The 23,366-nt window shown below is 44.4% G+C and overlaps 2 protein-coding genes across 3 annotated transcripts in view; one reads left to right on the top strand and one right to left on the bottom strand.

Moving 5' to 3' along the window:
* LOC126536959 (uncharacterized) overlaps positions 1-10,761 on the top strand; it is a 30,719-nt gene extending 19,958 nt beyond the window's left edge. For both annotated transcript variants that reach the window (XM_055073628.2, XM_050184038.2), the window contains exons 5-6: positions 5,418-5,609; positions 9,702-10,761. In XM_055073628.2, coding sequence (XP_054929603.1) covers positions 5,418-5,609; positions 9,702-9,721 — 212 coding nt within the window. In that variant the 3' untranslated portion in view covers positions 9,722-10,761. The remainder of the gene's footprint in view (positions 1-5,417; positions 5,610-9,701) is intronic.
* Positions 9,670-22,097, bottom strand: LOC126536961 (uncharacterized). The gene is made up of 5 exons (XM_050184039.3): positions 21,720-22,097; positions 18,434-18,510; positions 16,844-17,046; positions 14,988-15,269; positions 9,670-11,132 (listed from the first exon to the last, which is right to left on the bottom strand). The coding sequence occupies exons 2-5, from the start codon at positions 18,507-18,509 to the stop codon at positions 10,956-10,958; spliced, it is 738 nt and encodes a 245-aa protein (XP_050039996.1). The 5' UTR covers position 18,510; positions 21,720-22,097; the 3' UTR covers positions 9,670-10,955.
* Between the last annotated feature and the right edge of the window lie 1,269 nt (positions 22,098-23,366).

Here is a 23,366-nt window from a genome sequence, read left to right as displayed (position 1 = left end):
AGGAAGCCTCGTGGTTGGAGAAATGGACGGATGTATGTTCGGCGGCGGCACGTAACTTCTGCTTCGGCGGCGCACACCTCTGGATTCTGGCGTCGGCGGCGCTGAGCGTCTGCTCGGGCAACTAGTTTGCCAGTAGTGGCAGAAGAATCACTTCTGCCGGTACCGTGGCTCATTGTTCAGAAAGAATACGGGAACTTTGAAATAAATTTGAAATGAATTTGAATTTTGAAATGCTGACCATAAAAGCTATCGCAGCAGAGGGGTGACGAAGCCACTGCTACCATTATTAAAGAATGAAAAACCTTCAAAAACAAGCTTTCTCAAGTTTCAGGTCTTCTTTTCACTATTAAACAGATTCCACAGGAGGTAAAACTTCTGCTCTATAACTCTTTGTTTTGTTGCCACCTAAATTACGGCTGCCTGGTTTGGGGCACAACATCCGCCACTAATATTAATCGTATTTTTCGTCTGCAAAAGAGAGCTATTCGTGTTGTGTGCAAAGTACCATTTGACTTTCCAACTAATTCATTATTTAAAGACCTAAAGATACTTAAAGCTCCAGAACTCTTGAATTTTCGCTTAGCGTTAACATATGGTAAGGAGTGCCAGAAGAACATTAACCACGCCAGGTCTATAGCCAACTTGACACGAAATAGAAGATATTATGCTACAAGATTTCCGGTATATTGGTTTGTGCCATACCCACGTACCAACTATGCGAAACAAAAGCTTTCATACACTTTACCGCAATTATTAAATAAGTTTGTGAACGATGGTATTGATGTTCTTTCTTGCAGTAAAAACAAGTTAATAAATTACTTTGGTGCATATTAGCCTTTAATTTCTGTATGAGTAGACTTTCTTTTTATTGAGTTATGTATTTTTCCTATTGCTATCTGCTGTACGAACACTTGTATGTCAACGTTTATTGTTTTTCTTTTGTTTTGTTCTTTGTCTCTTACCCTCCCTTTTTGCCATGTGTTGGTTTCTGCTGCTGCTGTCACGAGAAGGTTTAAGGACTAGTCAAGTTGCTCTTTTGCAACTTCTTTCCTTATATCCTCCATAAACTTGTATATTTTTATAGAAATAAATTCCTTCATTGATTCATTCAACACGGAAACGCGTGGCTCGCGGAGGGCGCATTCTGTAGTGGCGGCGGCACAGGCGAAGTAGCGCATGCACAGTGGGTCCGAAGCCCACGCCAGCGATTTGTCCCCGTATGTGGTATCGGTGCATGCGCTCACCGAAAGATTTAGTAATGACGTTATCGGCGACCGAGTGACGGCTCAGGCTACTATAGCGCCATCTCGTAGCGGGTCGCCGCCGTGAAGCACGTCTCGTGCGGCACTCCGCTTTCCTCTTCACCCTTTCGCCATGTCCTCTTCCACTGCTTTACTCCTTTCATCCTCCGCTGCGCTCGTAATCAACGTTGATCTTTTTTTCGTTCCCCACACGGCCGGCGCCACCTCTGCCGCGGAAGCGCGGAGGCGAGCGTCATCTAGGGGCGCTGCAAGGAACCCAGCGGTGCGGTTCCGGTTTCCGGGGTACGGGGCGCTGTGGCCCTTTATATTTTACGCGGAGCCTCGCAAGGAAGCAAAAATACGGTTCTGCGTGACGTGTGGTTGTTTCGTGCAGTTCATGGCTGACAACGCGGCAGGCGTCTATGAAAGGCGACAATGAATGGGGTTACAGCACGTTGGCATGGATATTGGCTCTTTCCTGCGTATGGATAATGGAAGCTGAAAGTTGAAGAGAGGAGGGGGTGTCTCAAGCCCATTCTGCTTCCCCGCTTCCGAAGCCCCTGCCTGCGCCACCCTACCGAAGCTCGTGACGTCAGACTGCGCGCCGCTCGAAGCAGGCGGCGATTGGCCGAACTGCACAGAACGATGCGCAGTAGCCGAAGGAGAGAGAAAAGGTTCCGACACGAGGCCACGCAGCGTTTCCGCGTGTAGAGTTTCTTACGAAACTTAGTAGAGGGAGCTCTGGTGCTAGTGTCGATAAGGTCCCTCTATAATTTTCAAGGTAGCGACATCTGCCGCGCGCGCCACCTAGGAAGTTCCTGTAGCTGACGGCGCCCACGCTAAACCGCGGCGCCGCGGCATTCGTGAGGTGAAAAAATATCTGCATACGTGCGGAAATAAAACCTACTGGTGCCTGACTGTGACGAAAAACGAAAGAAGGACCCGAACTGCTAAATTTAGTCCTATAATTTCAAATGAGCGCTCCAAGAAAATAGCTCAAGAGAGCGTAATGAGGGCTTGATCGCCTCGATTCCGCATGTTTACATTTCGTTCGTTTGCGCTCAATCACCGCGCGAGCCTTGGTGATTGCTTGCGCTTAATCCCGTATGCTCTGTGCAATCTTTTGCACGTAAGTGTGCTGCGTACACATAGCGGTTGCATTGAACGAAGAAGTCGTGTAAGAATGAAGGCTGACAGTCGCTTGGACCGAAAAACTTTCGACATAACGTCGCTCAAACGTGCGATTCTCAAAGCGCGCGACCCTCAGGGCAACTAAACAACATCCTGTGTGTGTGTGGAAACGAGTGCGCCAACAGTCTTCTTGCCGCTGAGTGTATCTGTCGTGTAGCGATTACGCGACGACTGCTGTGTCTTGTGGTTCAATGCTACGAGCCAGTGCAACTGTCGTGACATGATGAAGAGGCGGTCTGGATCGTGTCAGCGTGTCTCCTCGATCGTGTTCGGGCTGCCACCGCGATCTGATCTCGCGGCACACCAATATCAAGCGTACTGTTCTCGTGAACCGTGCGACGTCGCCGCGTAAACTGGAATCATGACGCGCATTGTTGTGTTTATCCCTTTTCGCCTCCGTGCACCGCTAAAGCAACGTAAGAATTAGAGGGCCCTTATACGAAACGCACGCGGATTGGCCCAGCAACTACTGTACTGTGTTTTGCTGGCAATTCGTGTATCGCTTGTGGCGTTTTTCTTATGTTCATTTGCAGTTGTGTGTTTTTCATCAGTAAAATGACATTGCCGATTACTGAAACATCTTCGAGTGTAAGGGAAACTTGGAAGGAACGAGCTCGCAGCTGTATGTAATATACTTTGATATACTGTATTACGCTTTATTTGACGGCCAGTAACTGTGGCTATGCGCCATCCGTTTTTAAAAACAGAGTAATGCAGGCACTTAGCAATATATTTATTCACATATGCAATGCACAAAATACGATTAGGATATTGGAAATTACTTTTTGGACATGTTGTAAAGCGCAGTTAACAACGCGCGCACAAACACAGGAAAGTGTAAAAGTAGAATTCGCTGCTGAATTTTATTTCTTATCGCACGTAACGCAATGCGGATATTTGTCAGCGAGTTAATGCGTTTCTTCCCCACTATTTACTTGCATGCTAGGTCATACTGCACTTGCTAAGTCAACGGGCTCGTAATGCACTAAAATCAGTAATCTCCACAAACTTCGGCCGTCAACATTCATGCGCGCGAATGAAATACTACTGCAGCTCTGCACACACAGGTGTATACTTTCTCTCGCACCTTCGTATCGCTCTACATTACTTTCCTCGCATAGTCGTGTAGTTACCGACGGTGCAGTCGTTCCGTCCATTTCCATGCAATCAGAATTACCTTCTGGTTAGGTTTTGTTTGCTGCGCGGGATGCAAAATAACTTCTTGTCGTCCTCCGTCTGATCTCGGCACCCATCCGCACAGCAACAAGGCATTTCAGTCCTTCACATCCGAGGTCATACCGATCTATTCAGCGGGCTCACAGGGAACTAAAATAAATAATCTCCACAAACTTCGGCCCTCAGCGTTCATGCAAGCGAGTGAAATACTATCACTGCTCGACACACGCACGTGTACACTTTCTATCGCACCTTTGTATCGTTGTATGTTACTTGCCTCGAATAGTCGTGCTTTTACCGACGGTTCAAAGTCCGTCCGTGCAATTCTGTGTAACCATACTTTTCGTCTGGTTAGGTTCTGGTTGCCGCGCGCGATGCAAAATAACTTCTTGCCATCCTTCGTCCGGTTTCGGCACCCAACCGCACAGCTACAAGACATTTCGGCCCTCCCGGAACGAAATTATCGCAGCGATGTGCATAGCACAACAGGCGAAACGCGCACTTCGCCCGGCGCGCAGGAACAAGGTCACATGTCACTGATCAGCCTATCGCAGGCGTTGCCGGCTGGATCAAAGCCTGTCGGTACTTTTAAATAATTGAGGGACTTTAAGTGTCGACGGGATCTGCGAATATGGCGGTACAACCACCTTGGAAATAGTGAACAGTATATGGATTCCCCTAAAGTTCGTCCTTGTGTCTGGTGTGTGACTTCGCAAATTGACCATTTCCGTCAAAATACTGCGTCGTAAACGCAACAACGTTCAATGACTACGTGTATACGCAGAGGCCTATATTGCCTTGCCATGTTTACAATATTGCGAGTACTTGGAAATTTAGAAAGATGAAGCGTGATAATCAAGGCCACGAGAACGTTTGAAACCACAAGCACGGATATGAGGCACATCCATGCACTAAACTGTTATTCCCGCAGTAGCCTAACGATCGCAGCGCCAGAGTTCCCTCTATTATTTTTGGAGGAGTCTTTGGCTGCGTGTTCTTCGGAAATCACGCTGGAGATGGCTCAACGGAGAAGCTTGAATAGAAGTGCCTGCTATGAGCAGGGAATTAGAGGCCAAATTTCCGAGCAGGCTCTGGAACACGGCCTGTTTGATTGTCATTCCTATGGAGCACAAAGGCGATCGCTTGCGACTGCACTAGCTCCTGTAATTATGAAGCATTGTCGGAACGGACCGTTTTGAAATGCTGACCATAAGAGGTATCGCAGCAGAGGGCGACCAAGCCACTGCTGCCAATGTTAAGGAATGAAAAACCTTCAAAAAGCGTCTTTACCTCTAATGGTGCTCAATGTGCCGCACGTGATTCTGTGATGTGGTAGTAGAGCAACTGTAAACGTGTCATGATCTGCTCTTTGCCTATCTTTCTTTACATACTTTCTTCTCATATCGCGGCACCCCCATTCCACTGTTCCGAGTTTCTGCTCCGGTTAACTTCTCTGCCTTTCTACTTTCCTTCGTCTCTGTCTCGGTTCGTATGATTCCCTCAAAGTTTATAAAAACGACTTGCAGCTTGGCAAAAGGAAAGGGTTCGAAGTACGTCTGGGCCAACGTGAACTTGAACTAGTAGCGTCGGACTGGGTGACTGCAGTTTATTGGGGCTTTAAGATTGCTGTTCGCAATAATTTATATTTAAGGGAGTAAAATAGCCTCTGGAGACTTGCATGCATTCGCTCGTGCTTCAAAGCGCTACCGCTTGCAATATGTTGCGTGCACCTAGCAGACACATTTGAAGCTCTTTTAATGCTTTCCTCCTGAGCGTCCTTAGCATTCTCTGTCTCCTCTGCCGGAACAGTTCCCAAGCATAGCTCGCACCGCAAGCCCGAGCTGTGCACGCTGAAACCCGACCGTGGCCGTCGCTGGCCGTGCTCCCAGCGCTGGTACTACAACACGGAGGAGAACGCCTGCAGCACGTTTACCTTCTGCGGCCAAAAAGGAAACAGAAACAACTTCCTCACGAACGAGACCTGCTACGAGGAGTGCCACGGTGAGACGAGCGTAAAAGTCGCATGTGTATTAGCTATAGGCACCTTGCACAAATCCACAGGGTGCTCCGACGCGCTCAGGTAACCTCCACAAGCGTCGCCGACACCGGCCGCTATAGGGCCGCGAAGGAAATGAGACCACACACTCACTAAACGACAAAGCCACGCTCCATTTCTCCTCTGAGCGTTAAGCACCTGCCTTTGCCGAACTCAAGCGCGGCAATGTCTGCGCTCTTAATCTCGATCGCGCACGTGCCCTGACAGGCGGAGCATGCGCACTTTGACGCTTTCTGATATCGGACGCATCTTGCCTGCTGATAGCCGACTGGAGTGGTGCACGGAGAATGTGCGTCGCGCTCCTCCCAGTTTGTTCTCAGCACTCGCTAGGTGATGTGTAGAGGCGTTGCTGCCATTATGAAAGCCTTCAGTGCAAAGTGCCTATACCATCTTGTCGTCTATGTTGTTGTTGCAGCGAGCCGGAGTTTATTTGTAGCGTAAGAGAAAACAAGCATGAATCACCAGCAGTGCATTAGGAGGTCCCAAAGCAGAACTGTCCGGGGGACCTCCTGTTTACAATGCAAACAAGATAATGGCATAAACAGCAGCAGGATACATCCAACAAGCGATTACACACAGCAGATTGTTATATAAATACAAAATGACAAGATAAAACAATGAAATAAGTAACTGTGCTCATAGAAAAAGTTATTTCATTGTGATAAACTAACAGTGGCATAAAGGCAGATTATCAAGATCGTTTATCAATAATTTATAATAATACAACACGAAAGTATTTGTTTAAAATCAATAGAAACAGTAAGAGTAAAGAAATTTATACATAGTAGAAGTTCCTACGAAAATACTAGAAAACATGCGTCCTCAGGAAAGAAAAACTATAAAAGTAAATCGGCTAAAATATAAGAATACTGAAAAAAGAGAAAGCTCACATAGAAACAAGCTCTTCTAACAATTTTATTTTTAATTTTCGTTTAGATGAGTAAAAAGGAGAGGTAATCTTAATGTCTGCATTCCGAACAGTTATACCACCGATTCTAAGGGTAAACTTTCGATAATTTGATGCGATTTTGGGTAAAAGGAGGTTATTCTGTTAAAAAAACCTAGTTTTGTGTGAATTAACGATGTGACACAAAGGAATGACATCCGTAGGTATGTCACGATGAATGAAGCGAAGCACGAGAAGTGATAACTTATACTGAAATAAGTACCGAAGGGGTCGTATACGACGAAGTTCGTAAATAGACGGGGAATGGCAGCGCAGCGATCTAAATCACGACTTTCATGGCTTGGTTTTGAAGGCGGTCTAAAGGCTTGAGCTGAGTAGGATATGTGTTTCCCCATGTAGACAAACATCGTGTTAAATGGTTACCTATATATGCATAATGTAACGAAGTAAGAATATGTGGCGCTAAGTATGCACGTATTTTGATGAGAACATGAATACCAAATGACCTTTTGTGCAGTAATGAATCGACGTGACAGAGGTATTTTAGGTGTTTGTCAAGGATAACACCAAGAAACCTCGCTTTTTCAGATATTGATAGTCCATATATATACAAATAATATTTTGGGAGGTTTAATATTGGTTTTTGTGGACTATCGAACAGGGCAAACGTTGTTTTAACAGGATTTATACGCAACTGGCTTAAAGTACATCACGCGTGGAGTTGGAAAGGTCAGTATTGAGCGTAGCTTGCAGAGTGGTTAATGTGTGCTGGGATGAGTATGATGCGGTGTCGTCGGCATATAATGGGCAGTGTGAATCGATCAGCACATTAGGTAAGTGATTTATGAATAATAGGAAAAGCAATAGACCTAAGATGGAATCCTGAGGAACACCACTGGTGTTCCTCAGAATTCCATCCACTTTATTGGTGTAGCAATGATCATTTACACAGACTACTATGGAGCGATTATAGAAGTTGCAACGGGAAAGTTCGAGATGTGGAGCAGCAATACCAAGCTTATCTAATAAAATGTAATGATGTAGTGTGTGAAACATCTCTGTAAGATTGATAAATATAGCCGTTACAATCAGTCCCCGATCAATGGCTTGCTTGATTTTGTCAGTCAATCGAACTAGCGCTCATTCAGTTGAATAGCCATGTCTGAACCAAAATTGCGGGAACTGATAAGCCCAAACTTATCTAAGTAGTTAATGAGGAGAGTATAGATAAGTTGTTCAAGAACCTTGCCAAAAATGGCAATATACAAATGGGATGGTAACTGTTAATTTTTTACGATTGCCTTTTTTGAAGACAGGAATTATTTTACCAACTTTGAGTTAGGAAATACCCCAGCGCGGAACATTTTGTTAATATCAGCAAGGACAGGTGAGATGCCAGCAGAAACAAGCTTCATATGAGCTGGTCTAATAGAATCAAGGCCAGGTCCAGTTGATTTTAAGAGAAATCTTTAGCTCGGGTGCTCCTACCTAAATACATGTAAAAGGAGAATTCGTTTTTCTCGGCAAGCACTGTACCAAAATTGACGAGATTTGTTGCATTTAAAAGAAAAATATAAAATCTAGTGACTGTTGGTTTCAAATTTTTGATTTAGATGGTCAATATTTTATGAAAAATTGGCAAAAATCAAAAATTTTCAGGTAGCGAAACTATCAAGTTTACAACACTAACTCAGCAAGCAAAAATAATATGACAATTCTGTGAATTGCATCTGATAGTACATCTAAAGCGGACAAAATTGATTTGTTACACATGAATGTAAAAAAAATTCAGTAACATGTAAATACAGCTTTTGCGCAACCCTTCTACACAACGTAACAAATTCACGTAAGATATAAATTGACATACCGAATTTGTCCGCTTTGAATGGTCTAATGGATGCCGTTCATAGAACCACGATATCTGTTCTTGATACAGAGCTAATAATTTATAAACTTCGTGCGTCTAGTTTTTTATAACATTCGAATTTTTGAAAATTCTTTTCACAATATTCAGGCCCTAAATCGGAATTCCGCTTCCAGCAGTCACTAGAATTTAGCTTTCTCTCTCAGATGCAACAAATTTCATTGAAATTGGTCCAGGGGTTATCTCATATGAGCGTTTTAGCGTTTTACATGTATCTGAATAGGACGCGTCGGAGTTGGGCCCGAGCTAAAGCTTCCTCCTAAGGAAAAATAACATTGTAGACTTCACGCCGTGGAACAGGAGGAAGATAAAATGAGCATAAGCTACGCGAAATACTAGGCACTGCACTAGCTGGACGACTGTTACCAGAAGCAACAAAGTGTTCACTAAATGCATTAGCAACATTAGTATCTCTGGTGTATCCATGGTCATTGCGAACATTTTTCTGATGCCCGAATCAGACTATTTCATATTAAGAAGCTGTCTAATTAGTTTCCAGTTACGTCTGGCATTGTTTCCGTTTGCAAATATTTTGTTTTTGTAGTAGCCTCGTTTTGCGCGCCTGAGAACAGCAGAAAGAATGTTTGAATATCCACAGAAGCGATTTTTCAAGTCTCTGTTAAAGGACTGTTATCTTACTTTTTGTGAAGATTATTTTTTCTTGTTATAGAAACACAACATGGCATCTGTGATCGGAGGATTTCTTGGAGTCAAATACTAATGTGTGACTTGTGAATAAGTAGTACACTGATCAATGCATTTAATAATTCTGAAATGAAATATAAAAAATACCTTCCATATATACGCCATCCCAGTTTGTGGCATGAACCTGATGAATAAACTGTGTTTTGCTGAATGAAGATCAAACATAATTTTAAAAATTGCTAACTGTTTCTGAACCTAGGCAAAAAGAAGGGCAAAAAGAACCTAGGTAAATATATATATATATATATATATATATATAATATATATATATATATATATATAGAGAGAGAGAGAGAGAGAGAGAGAGAGAGAGAGATATGATCACCCAGTCCGAGATTTCCGAGACTGGTCCAAAACTTTACATTGGCGTTTTCCCGCTTGTATGACCATGGTCTGGCTATAAGGAAACTGACACAGATGGGGTGAATCAAGTATGTGCTTTTTTTTTTATTTATTCATGAAGTGTTACCATGATGTCTTTTTCCGAAATGTTCTTTTCAGATGGTAGTCATCGCACGTAGGTGGCAAGATGGACGCCATCTCACAGCAACACTGGGGCCGCAAGTGTTGAGTATTCGACGCTAGGCGGAAGCTGTATTGTGTACAAGAGCTATTGGCAAGAAATGGATGAAAAAAAACTTTTCTCAATGAATTACTTACTGTGCAAAACTTGAATGAAGTGAATCAAGTACGACAAGTGTGTTTAGTTCAATTATGATTTGTGCATGATTATAAATAAATGAGAAGACAGTGGGTGGGAAATGGGATGCCACAAGGGTGCATATTATTAAATTGTGGTTTGCCTGGAGTGCCGTCGCAATTGTTTGTGCAGCCTGTACAGCTTGCTTACAAGGCACTAAGTAAGTAAAGTGACTTGGTTGCCTCCTTGGCATGACGGCTTGAATTAATAATCTTCAAATTTTGGCTTTGTTCTGGAACGTTGGAGTGCTGCGCAGCGAAGTTTTTAGCAAGCCTCGAAAAAGGAAGTCAGGCCCTGTGGTTCTAGTGTGATGAATTCTGCTGTGGTAATACAAAAGAAAATGATATAATATGAAGCTAGAATTGCCTGTGCTGGTCTTATATGCGAATTGCATTCGAACCTGGACCTGCGACTTCCAATTCGAATCATAGTCATCAGCGTCATTTTCTTGTAAACTGCGGGACGAAGGCTGCTCCCAGCGCCCTCCAATCATCGCTGTTTAGCTAAGTCGACTATGATTCATACAGTGAATGTTCAACTTTCTGCGAGTTACGAGAGCACAGCACTGAGATCAAGTCGTGCGCTGGAGCGAAAAAAAAAAGCAAATTTTTACATGGCGGTTTTGAGTAATCCTGATGGAATGACTGAGCATTGCAAGTGTTGAGTGCCCACCTAACTAGCTGCGTGAAAAAAAAAAAGAAGCAAGCATTGACCGAGACCAGTCTCTCTGCTTCCAGGCTGAGGCGTCCACTGTTCATCCACTGTTGGTCACTCCAAACCTCCACCTTCCTGTGACCCTTTTGATCTTTTATGAATGACTGATTAGCTTAGATTAAATAAAATGTTGACACTCTGAATGGGGTGCTTCGCTCTGTGTTAATTCCCCCCTCTTAATACTAGCTGCTTCAGTTAATCCATCACAATGGTGTGCTAACAGCGCAGCGAGCAAGTCCGCTGATGCCAGGTGTGTGGAAAAAAAAAAAAGGCACGCTTCGACGTTCGGCGGTGAACGTCGTGCCGGCCTGTAGACCACCGTCAGGGCCGAACAGAACGTTTCATAGTGGCACTTCGCGGGCGCCTGGCCTCGGAGCACGCTCGAGGGCGTCGTTCAGAAAGCGCAGCAAGCTGGATGGTAGCGTCCTCGCGGCCTGCCTGGACAGCGTCCAGAAGAGGACCCTGCCAACCTGGGAGCCCAGGCCACCGCCGGATCCCACTGGAGGTCCCTGCTGTACCTGCGTGCGTTGATCATGCCTCTTGTACGAACTGGTCTTCCAAGGAAATGAGGTTTTTTTTCTTCGTTTAACAACATTTACCTCTGTTCTCTAGCTTTTTAAATGCGTAAACATTTGTATGCCTACCCAACGAGGAAACTCATCCGTACGCGAGTCCGTCCGTTTGCCACCTAACACGATGTAAGATAGGGTCCGCAGCAGCGAGCGAATTGACCTTCGTGCTGCCTCTCGCTTAAACGCGAACTAAGCGGCGAGAACACAGCGCACACGAAGCTATCAGAACTCGGCGCACACTGTCTCCAACGCAGATCGCTTTCAAGATAGGGCCGACGCGGCCGCACTTTGCGCAGCCGCCGCCGGAGTACAGTTGATCAGGGTTGGTAATGGCTTAGCGCAGACGGATAAGGTTAAAGAGCCATAACGGCTTATAATGATCGGAACGTCATCAATTCACCTTGCGCCGCCGTCCGCAGCAGTTCGTGTCACTGCAGCTCTGCAGCTTTTACTGGCCTGATCAAGTTTCATAACATTGATAATGACACGAGGCAGCGTGGAGACGAGGAAGGGGCACAATGCGTACGCGCACTTAGACAACTCCCAGATAAGTTCCTGCGTGATTTTTTGTACCTTTCTTCCACTTGCGCAGAATTCGTGCACATTGAACGAAGTGTCTCACTGCTTTGCTCATCGATTCAAGCGCGTCGACATTGAGTGCGCGTCATTGTCATTGTGTGCGCGTGCATGCTTGAATGTCCATTTCCTCTTGTAATTTATGCCCACTTACTTGACAACCACATGCTGTAGAAAAGCCGGCGTCGGAAGTTGCCAACGTTCTCAATGTAAATAAATAAATAAATAAATAAATAAATAAATAAATAAATAAATAAATAAATAAATAAGTTAGTAAATAGATAAATAAATAAATAAAGCTAGAGCAAATATATACTTTTAAACTCAATTATTCGGTAGTCTTCAATCAATGAGTTAGTAGTTGAATTGGTAGCCTTAATTTTCGCGCGTAACGTATACAAAACAGCAAAAATATGTCATGAAGCAGCATTGCGTGTTTGCTTTAAATACAAACTGTGGAGCTGAAATTCCTAAGAATGCAGCAGTGGAGCTGTAGCATTATGGTACTACGTAAAAAAAGAAAAGAAAAAAAAAGGAGACGTGTGAGTAAGAGGTAAATGTCGACGGCCACCAAAACGTCTTTGATGATATATGAAGCTGATATTTTTTTCGAGATACTCACTGGAACATACGCGGATAAATGTAAGCGTGCTTCACTTGACTCATTTGAGGTGCGTGATTTTAGTCGATTAATACGAGTATATTGATCACGGTTCAAGCAATCAAATTAACGAAAGCTTAAGTGCAAGAGTTGCTATTAGGAGGATGTGTGAAACGAGAACAAGGTGAAAGCAGGAGTCAACGTTTCGATAAGAGGACTTATAAGAGGGCGACGTATATGCTGAAAAAGTTGAACAAGAGAAGTCCACTTGTCGAAACGTTGGCTCCCGATTTCACCTTGTTCTCTTTTCGCTCATCGTCTTGAATTTCCATCTCCCGCCTTCCCCTTCCGTGTTTCTCCTGGATTGCTATTAGGAGGAGTTATATATTTACGCAGTGAAAATACGCTCGAGGTCCACGTAACAGTATACGTTGAGTGACGTGTGTTCTTCTCGTGGCTAGTTGGTGCTACATATTGCGAGTTTAAACAACCACAAGAAAGACGACCACAAAGGACCGCATACACACAGGACCAGCGCTTGTCCTGTGCGTAAGTGGTTCTTTGTCGTCGTCGTCTTCTGCTCGCGCTATTTAAAACTTGCGAAAGATGCCACTACGCGACAGGGGACGAGGAAACATTGCACACACAGTGCATCGTAAATGGTTGACGCAAATTTTAGACCTTCGCATTTCTCATACGTTAATTCACGTAGCACTGCCCCTCGATTATAAGAAGTTGCTGGTGGCATCGGCTCTTCACTAAAGTGGCCATCGCGTATCAGTAGCGCTCCTCGCCGATCAGCGAGCAAATCTAATTTACTTAGCCTCGTACATATTTTTTTTTTCTCCTTCGCATTGTGAATGTGACATCGCTATAAGGTTTTTACACTATACCGTCTTTACAAGTCAGGAGTAAGAAAGAAAGATCACTCACTGACATCGTGGAGTTCACAGGGAAAGTACCAAAATATAAAACACGCCATATGGAGCATTGGCATGTTAGCACCTGTCGCACAAATCAGTGCGCGAAATGTTTCAATTTAGATTACTCACACTTCCAAATGAACTCACCGAGAGATATGCCCTAGATTCCGAATTAGTTTCCTTCAATGGACTTCGTGAATAATACCCGTCAACATGCTCCCATTTTGCACTGACAGCTCTTCCTGGGTGAAGCTCGTGCATTCATCTTCAGTCCATTTTGCTTGACTTTTGTTTTTGTTTTATTGTCGCAGTTTCACTGTATGAGTATGCACATTTTGGCAAATCTACCACTCATTACCGTTAGGTATATCGGCGTTTTCCTTTTCTTTTTCTTGCTCTGTGCTCACCCGAAATTGTGCTGTTGTAGTAGCTAATATTCAAGTTTATACTGCTGTAGACTGTGGTCAAGGCTTGGCATTAATGAAGGAAAATAAACATGACTTGAATTTCGAGCTTCTGCTCGAAGGCACATGAGTTGCGAGAGCTTCAGAAAACTGCAGGAATAGTAAGAAAAGTTATTGAAACGCAGCACCTACTACAAAACGAGGAACGGCACTGTTCTGCATTCGGAGCTAAAGAAGCAAAACTTGGCTTAAGAGTAAGCTTTAGCTCGGGTCTAAATACATCTAAATACATCTAAATACATGTAAAAGGAGTATTCCCTTTTCTCAGCAACCACTGCATTAAATTTGACGAGGTTTGTGGCATTTAAAAGAAAAAACTGAAAATCTAGTGACTGTTGGTTTTCAATTTTCGATTTATATCGTCAATTTTTTAATAAAAATTGGCAACAATAAAAATTTTCATTACTCAGCAAGCAAAAGCAACTCAGCCACTCTAATTCAGCAAGCAAAAGTGAAATCATAATTCTGTGAATTGAATATGATAGTACATATAAAGCGGACAAAATTGGTACGTCACACATGAATCTAAAGAAAATTGAGTAATATGGAAATACAGTTTTTGCAGAATGCTTGTACAAAGCGTAGCAATTTCACTGAAGATATAAATTGACATATAGAATTTGTCCCCTTTGAATGATCTGATGGATGCCGTTTACAGAACCATGATATCTGCTTTTGATGCAGAGCTATTAATTTATAAACTTCGTGCGCCCATTGTTTCAAACTTGAAAAATTTTGAAAATCATTTTTCATAAAATTCAGGCCATAAATCAAAATTCCGCTTCCAACGGTCACTAGAATTTAACTTCCTCTCTCAAATGCAACAAATTTCATTGAAATTGGTCGAGGGGTTATTTCAGAAAAGCGTTTTTGCGTTTTACATGTATTTGAATAGGCCGCGCCAGAGTTGGGCCCATGCTAAAGCTTCCTCTTAACAGCAGCAGTGACACCTAGCGCCTTCGGTTGCATCCCCCGTTACAAAGGAAAGGCTGCTAACATAGTGGAAGGTTGGACTGCGAAGAATAATCTGGTTTTTCAAAGAAAAACAATCTGCTTTGTTTTTTTTTGTTTTCTTGACATTTCCGGCTAGGACAGCGCGGTAGTCTTTCGAAAGGGGAAGGCCATTAATCATCATCGCACGGAGTCAATAGGGAGGGCATCGAGTCAATTATCGCTTGCGAATATGATGGTAAGAGGTCATGCGCAGTAATAACCAGTAGCGGAACCAACTGCTTACCGACACTTCTTCAGATGCGTAGTCAACATTGGAATCTTCAAACTTTGTGAACTGGAACTTCCCGTTGGCTTCCCTGAGCCGCGCTGTGGTGGTGACCATGACGTCATGATAGACGAGGTCGCAACGGCCGCTTCCTTGAAGGGGGAAAGCCTCGTAGAGAGATCCAGCCACGGAATACTGCATCCTTCCGGAAACCCTTGGAACTTGCAACGTCAGGTGAACTTTCAAATTCTCAGTATCCGCTCTTAGGTTGGTGATTTCGAACATGGAGAGGTTTCGGACCTGTAAGAAGTAGGTGCAAAAAAAAAAAAAAATTGACGCAGCTGTAGAAATAGAAAAATTGTTTGCAAGGTGAACGAACCCTTATAGCAAGTAATCATGCTGACATTTGGGTCCGCTTGGAATTAAAATATAGCCATCCTGGCAATAGAGGTTTCTTCGCGTGATATCGATAAAACATAATGTGCGGTTGTTTCCCGTAACGCAACGTGGACTAGGCGCTACGGATCAGGTGGCCTATAAGTTTTCAGATAGACTAAAACGCAAATATCCCTTTAATGAACAAGTGTTGATTATTCCAATCGATACATTCCACCCTTTGATATGGCATCGGGGCGATACGAAAGATTATGTTGCAGGTGGCTTAGCATTGCAAGAGAATGAAAAATTGCCAAAGCTGACACTCATACTTGGACATATTTGCGCAATCTATGGTCAGCATCCTATAGAAACTTGCCGATATGTTCGCGAAATAATAAATGGCTAAATGACAAGTAAATACTCGATTTGACACACAATGCAGCTTTGGTTAGTTGAAATCTTGCTGACTTCCTTTAATGTTAGTACAAATCAAGCTAATCTTTGTTTCAGTGCTGCTCTATATTGTCTAGATGTATGCCGTTGCTCCAAAGGCCTTTTTTAGCTTTGGCAAGTGCAGAGTTGCACTTTATAAAGAATTTTTTGGTTGTGTATAGCAGCAGTGCGTCGAAGTGAGCGTTACCGTTTTTGCGGTCATGTCGATTTCTCCCAGACAGCTAAGCTTGTGCTCAGGAATTAAGGCAACAACTTAAACATTTAGCAATGCACAATCAATCCTTGGCCTGACCGGGAATGGTGAGAAGGTTATTTGGACGTCACGTCAGAAAAATATATTTTTTGGCAATCTTCAAGGTATCCTGATTTACTGAGTGTGTTTCTGTTGCCACGCGGCCTCCATGTATTTCCTCACTTTCGCGACCTCGGTTGCCTGCGAGTTGTCTGTGCTCGCTTGATGCTCGCCCTGTTAGGCACAATCAACCACGTTACTCATGGACGTCTATTATGAGCCTGCCAGTTGCATTCTTCAGCTGTTTAGTTTCGCTTTTATGCGTGAAATCGGTCGCAATTAATTGAGCGGTAAAAATTAACAGCGTCAACTGTTTGCATTTCTGGAAAAGGTTATCAGCACCTCAGATGGCGCGCTTCAAATGATCCACTGGGATGAATTGCACGCCTCTGTTGATTAAAAAGTTATTGTGTCTAATTTGCATAATCGTCCAATTACTACATCGAGTCATTTTCAAGTGTATGACTGCGATGAAAATGCTCAAGAGAAGACCATTTAATTATACCGTCTTTCACCTGTTCAAGGAATATTGAACTCCGTTTCGTGAAACACTTGGTGTGACCGTTTGCTTACCTATTGTGAAACGATGGGTGGCGACAGCGCAGTGAATGAGAAAGAACAGAGGTGAAAAACCCTTATATTTCGCAAACACTCTGTCCCGTACAGTTTTAACATTCTCTTTTTTTTTTTCTTTTGCGCTTCACGTTGGGATGCTTGGCGCGGCGCGCACAGTGACTGATCGGCGGTTTACCTGAATGTGCAGCAGCTGAAAGCGAAACGCGTCCCCTCCGAAGATGGAAGACATGTCGGTGGGGGGAATGTTGAGCGGGTCCATGACGGATAGTCCGAGGCTAGGGTAACCCGTGAGCATCACGGATCTGAACTTCTCCAGCTTGTGGTGCAGAAGGTCCTCCATGTGCCGGTCGTAGTAGGCACTGTTCGGCGAACGAGCCTCTGCCGGCAAAACAACGTGATCAGCATGCGAACGTATTAGAATTTTTTTCTCGCGCTTGTTGTCAAGGTATTCATCCTCTACAGTCGCTGCGTAACACAACGCGATTTAAGCAGCTCAACGAAAGCAGAGATATGCTCTCGCGAAAGCATAGCAGCGCTGAATTTCCAGTGGTGCAGTATGTGCAGCTTGCATACAATTCAGAACGTCAGCAGCACAAAAAAAAAAAAGTACGCGCCAGAACCATGCCACTCGCTAGTGAAATTGCATCAGACGTGGGGGCTCTGAGATAAATGAAATGACATGATGGACGTGTTACATCGCAAACTAGCACAATTGCCTAGCTACGTTGTATCAACTGGCTTCGATTTGTCAATTTGCTTGCCTGTTTTATAGCAGGATTTCGAGGAAGATGTTTGAAAGCTGTTCTCCGTGCATTCTTTATTTGTCCGGTCCTCAAAACGCACCGTTATGACCATGTTCCATAAAGCTCCGGCCTCGCTTATGGTTTCCAGGTTACGAAAGGCTTTATGCATTTTGAGAAGAAATGAAAGTGGACACTGACCCTTCCCATCCATTATATTTAGACGGCATTTCGCACGAATTGCCAACAGTTGTAATTTATTTACTTGCGTGGTTTCTTTTCCATGTTTTCATTGAAATTTGCTCAGCGTGCACTTAAGAGAACAAGTGGGAAAAAAAATTATACAACATGAACAATGTGTTTATAGAGAAGCAAGTAACGCTGTAGGGAAGATTTCAATTAAAAATCGTTAAAAGTATTACTGATGTGTTGAATTTTTTTCTCAGCAGTTACCGAGTGCTGAATCTCACGGGGGAGCTCAAACTTCTGAGACGATTTCGAGCTATTATGCATGGATAAATTAAATTTGGCAACCTCATTTGGTTGATGCACCAACGTTCCAACAGGAAACAGACTAGAATCTCACTGTCCTCCCCCCCCCCCCCTCCAGCAAATAAAAAAAAATAAATGAAGCAATGGATGCATGAATTAACTAATTCAGACGGCTATTACCACTGCTCTGAACTGGGACTATTCTCTTAGGTAGAGCGACATACGTGCTAACGCGTTCTTGACTACGTAACATGGTTGCAACCTTGGCCCCTTCGTGGCATGGTTGGCGGCGAAGTGCAGAAGGACACCAGCTCGGTTTATATCTAATCCGAATAAGACGCGAGAACTAATCAACTTCGTTTCAAGCAGCGTACGGTTCTCCATGAGCTTTCCTTCACCTCAGTATGTGTGGGTCGGATTGTTCATTCGAATAAATCTAATGTTGACGTGGCAGCTGTTGCAACCGGTGCGCGGTGTGAACTTAATGTCAGTGCTACGTGCAAGGACGAAATAGCGTACGAATTAATAATTACCCCAGTCAATCTCCTGGCTCCTTGCATTTGCTGTAGCTAGTGCCCCAATGCCGAGCAGAAGGATGCACACCTTCATTCTGAAAACAATTAAAAAAGAGAAACAGTTAAATGTTCAAGCAGAGTGACGCATGCCGAAGGTTACGTGCGTTAACAAATGCGTATTGTGCGACTATTTCAGTCGTAAACACGCAAAAGCGCATTTAATGTGCCTCCTAAAAGCCGGCGAAACTTATTGGGCGAACTTGCGCCCACAAAAGCAAGTTACATTCAAAGGACAGCAATAGCGGCGAACACGATCGGCGGTCATTGAAATCTGATCAGCGGTTCTAGCGCGTCGGCTTTCATACATCAGTCATCGAATGTTCCAGAGTAATCGCTGGGACCCACATGTCTTCCACAAAGTTCTACACTGTTTGCGTCGCGCATTACATGCAATAAGATTACACAAGGATCGGTGACCAAACAGCAGATGGAACCATCGATAACATTCCAGAAACTTCCGGTACATGCAGGCGCATCCTGCGCTGTACGATAACATTTGTTAGGCGGTGAAGCGGGTTCGCCCGATAAAGATAAACAAGTACACTTGTCAATATCTAGGTGTCTCACAGCTAGGAAAGAAAATATTAAGAGTCGAGTCTTCCATACTGGCGACGATGGGAAGGTTTGCACGTTTGAACAGGTGCACACGCAAAGGCAGGACGAAAGAAGGCACACGTAGCACAAGTGCTAATTCGTCTGCGTCTTGTCTTCTTTCGCTCTTCCTTGAGGCGCCGGCTTGGTAAAGCTTGCAAATATGAACAGACTATCCGTGCCACACGTTATTTGAATACGGAATGTATAACGGTGACACTGACACGATTTGCAATTTCTCATCTGCTCTAAAAGTTATAATCATAAAGAAAATGAGGAAATATAATGCACAATTAGATTAGTGAAAAGAATAGGCACGTACTTGTTAAATAGCTAGAAAGGAAATAATTTGAGATTTGGTGCCATTTTGAGTAAAATCCTTGCCAGAAAGATGGACTCATAATTATATAAATATGTCTTGCAAAAAAAAAAAGAAAACGAAAGAGGATGACGAGAAAAATATGTTTGTCTCATGAATATTGGTGCGCACTGGTGCAGCCAAGCCACTGTGATGGCTAACCCAGTGGCTATGACATCGCGCTGCTGGGCTCGAGGTATCGAATTACGAACCCGATTTCGGCCGCGGCAGCCATATTTAGATTTGGGAAAACTAAAAAAAAAAATGCTCGTGCACAATTTAGTAGCACGCTTTTGTGCCACGAACAACAACAGAAGCAAGAAGAAAAAAAAGCCCTACCGGTAGACAATATTATTTCGCCCCCGGGCCTGAAATACGTGGTGACTAGCTCAAGTGTCCCTGGAGAGCTTCAGTCGCGTATTCACTAAATTAATCTAACGTAACTGTCTTCCGCAAACGACCGTCGCTTTAGCGATCGTCTCGTCATCAGGACGATCGCAATCGCGAGGGGCGGACGCCCGAACACAAATCGATTAGAAATGGTTTTACGCGAGAGAAGTTGTGGAAACAGAGGGCCACAGAGGGCCACAGAGGGCCTAAGAACAAACTAAGGCTTGTGCCCGACACGATTCTCAGTGACGCTTTAATGCTGAATTCGATGATTAATGGCTTCTTTTACTAGCTGCCGAGTTAATTCGACGACTGTCAATAGTGTCTACATGTGAAGGCATAGATGCCTTACATACCTTCCACTGGAGTCTGGATCTCCTTTCTTGTTGCGCAGTACCACGTGCTTACGCTTTCGATACGAAGCAAAAACTGTGTCCGTGCTATTGAGAAGGAACGGAACGCGAAGAACAGACGTAACAAAGAAAGAAAATGAGCGAGAACACCTGTTAAGTGTAATAATTTGTCTGTGCGATGTTACACCGCTACGTAGCCGTCCGGTTGAGCACGCTTTGGCCACCAGTCTAGGCGTTCGAGAGGAATTACGCCGGTGTCACATGTATTAACCGCCACGAAAGCTCAAAGACAAAGTTTTTTTTTTTATTATTTCACCTGTCACAGTGGCCGCGCAAATTAAACGCTCCTCCACTGAAGTGTCGGCCAAGTGTTATGGTCGCAGCGCACATGTTTTGGGCAAGTCGACACACGATCAGCTGATTAACGACGAGCGCACATTTAAACGACACAGAAACAGAGCCAGAGTTGGCTCTGTCGCTGTGTCATCAACGTCTTTATCATTGTAATGCCCAAGGCATTTTTTGATGCCTCGAATTTTGCTTTAAGCGCGGGAAACCTAAGGTGCAGCTTATAGCAGTGCTTTCAATAAACTGGAGCATATTTACCACTTGTAGATGTTTCAGCAAACCGATCATTATTTAATTCGTTACTATATATACTAATGCTATTTTTACTTGGATAGCTTTTTTTTGGGGGGAAGTGAACTCTGGATGAGCAGAAACAAAGGTGAGCATGTCGAATTGTGTTGAGGCATGACCGGGTAAATTTACAGTCGTCTTTACTTAGCTGAAGCCGTTCCGTGCGTGGTTATTGCCTGGAGGCATTAAGTCAAGTTCTGTGGTTCTACGTGCCAAATACGCGACCTGATTAACTGGCCCGCCGTAGTGGGGCAGGACTCCGGATTAATTTTTTACCGCCTGGGGTTGTTTAACGTGAACCTAAATCTAAATGTCGGTGTCTATGAGTACGACACGACGGCCGCACCATAAGCGGTGCATGTGAATGGTGCGCGAAAGATTTAGGTTAGGTTATAGGTCTCGCACAAGGGGTGCTCCAGTCCGCCGAAACGGGTGCCCATATCGCGCCAACCACGTCACAAACAGCTTTACGAGACTGCGAGTACGCTTCCGAAGCGTCTCAGTGTTCGTCCCGAGCTGCGGTCGGTAACCGTTTCCACCACTTCGCGACCGAGATTTCAACGCTCGGCAAACGCGGCTATTCGCAACCTGCGCCAAAACAGGCGTGGCCACCGCATCGTACAGATGGTGATTCCCGGTCGACCCGTACGACGTCATACAAATAGAGTCAATACAAATACGCGAGCGTTTCTTTTTTTTTTTTTTCATTCCGCACCTACCGAAAGGCAGCCGCCGTGGCCGGATTCGAACCCGCGACCTCATGCTCGATCGGCAGCGCAATGCCGTAGCCACGGGACCACACGCGGATGTTCTGGAATTAGGCGACAATTTTCATCCGCGAGACATCCATGCCCGCCCGGTAAACCATAGCGGCGGCGTCCCAGCAACCTTGTCCGGGCGATGGGCCACTCACCTTTATCGCGGATTCCGGTGTCTCGCCTCCTGCGTGTCGCGTTCCGTGCGGTCGGTGAATTCAAGGGAAGCAGGTATGGGCGGCCGGACACACGAAGACGGGAGCGTCGGAAACTAAGACAAGCCGAAGTTGAGGAGGTCGGCAAACACTGCGAGGGCGCAGCTAAATGCAAAGAGAGAAAAAACAGAGAGCCATTGAACCGGTTTCTATCGGTACACGTCCCTTCTTTGTGAAGCTCGCAATACTGCCTATAGCCCCAGGAAGTGAGATAAGGGAGGAGCGAACCAATTCAAACGATAGAGGAACGTGTACTGTGAGTGTATATAACGCTAGGCCTGTGGACGTGCCCACTCCGGTAACTGACAAAAAAGGACGCCGTGCGCATGCCCTGGAACGCAGACTCTGCGATATGTGCGGTGGCTTGTTCCTTGAGCGACGTGATATGATTAACGTTGACCTAAAATTGACCTAAAATGCACCTGCGCAGGTAACCGATATTCTGCTACGGTACAGTGCAATCTGAGCATTCTGCATGGTCACGTGAGCGCGCGCGCATACTTGGAGAGTCAAGTTCAAGTGGGATTAATATTACACAAAGAGAAGATGCAGACGCAAGAAACGCCGGTTTGTGGATTGCAGTGTCTGCGTCACCTCTTCGTGTTCCCTTTACATTGAGCTGGTGGCGTGAAGTAAGTATACATGAACAAAATTTTTATTAGCGTATAGCTTTAGGGAATAGCGCGGTTTGGCATGCTTTTAGGAAGGTACGTGTAATACGTATAGCCAGTACATATTTTTTTCTTAGGGGGGTGTTTTCACCTGTGCTACATAACTCTTGGGAGATGCCCCGACACCAAAGTGCCCTTACCTCTGTGGTCACGCCGCTGGCTTTCAGAACATAAACCTAACGCTACTCTGTGAATAGGTGAATCGAGCACGCCAATTTGTCTAGGATTTCCTTATAGCTTTCATCATAGTTGGAATCTCCGTTAGTTACTTCATTCCGTTAATTTTCTTGACAATGCATCTGTGTTTGTTATGCGACACAAACTTTTTTTTGAAGATAGCGTAATCTGAATGACAAAAAGGGGGAATTGGGCGCCTTCTCTGCCTCATTAACCTCGTGTGTCTCACTTCATTAATCGCTTAACGAAAGTTTCGCTTCGCAGAGGTTCCTATGCAGATGTATACGTTGAATTCGATGATTTCTTTTTTCGTTTTGTTTGCTTGTTATACGAATGAAGATTAACACCAAAGCAATTTTTATTATCCACCGCGACGTCCGCATTCAGCTAAATTGCGTTTTAGCCGCCGACAACGCGTTTCTTTCCGTAGTCGAACATGTTTTGGAAGCTTAATAGAACGTAGAAGTTGGCTATAGGTGGTTTATGCTGCATGATGGAAGTAGGGCAACGAAACTGCACACAAGTACGAAGGAGCAACACACAGATCGCTACACATTCGACTGAGGTTTATTGCAGAAACATGAAGCTTACAGTGGCCCTGCAACACTCTTCAGGTCTGGTAACTTAACCATACATACTCATATCATCGCCTCCTTTATTCAGCGATGCTGATATGAACACAAGTAGACGCGCAGCGCGAACGTGGCGTTTGTCGTTTTCGCATTTGTGGAATTGGATGAGA

The sequence above is a fragment of the Dermacentor andersoni genome, chromosome 4 (genome assembly GCF_023375885.2).
Source record: "Dermacentor andersoni chromosome 4, qqDerAnde1_hic_scaffold, whole genome shotgun sequence".
NCBI classification, from domain to species: Eukaryota; Metazoa; Arthropoda; class Arachnida; order Ixodida; family Ixodidae; genus Dermacentor; species Dermacentor andersoni.
This window is presented reverse-complemented; position numbering and strand designations above follow the sequence as displayed.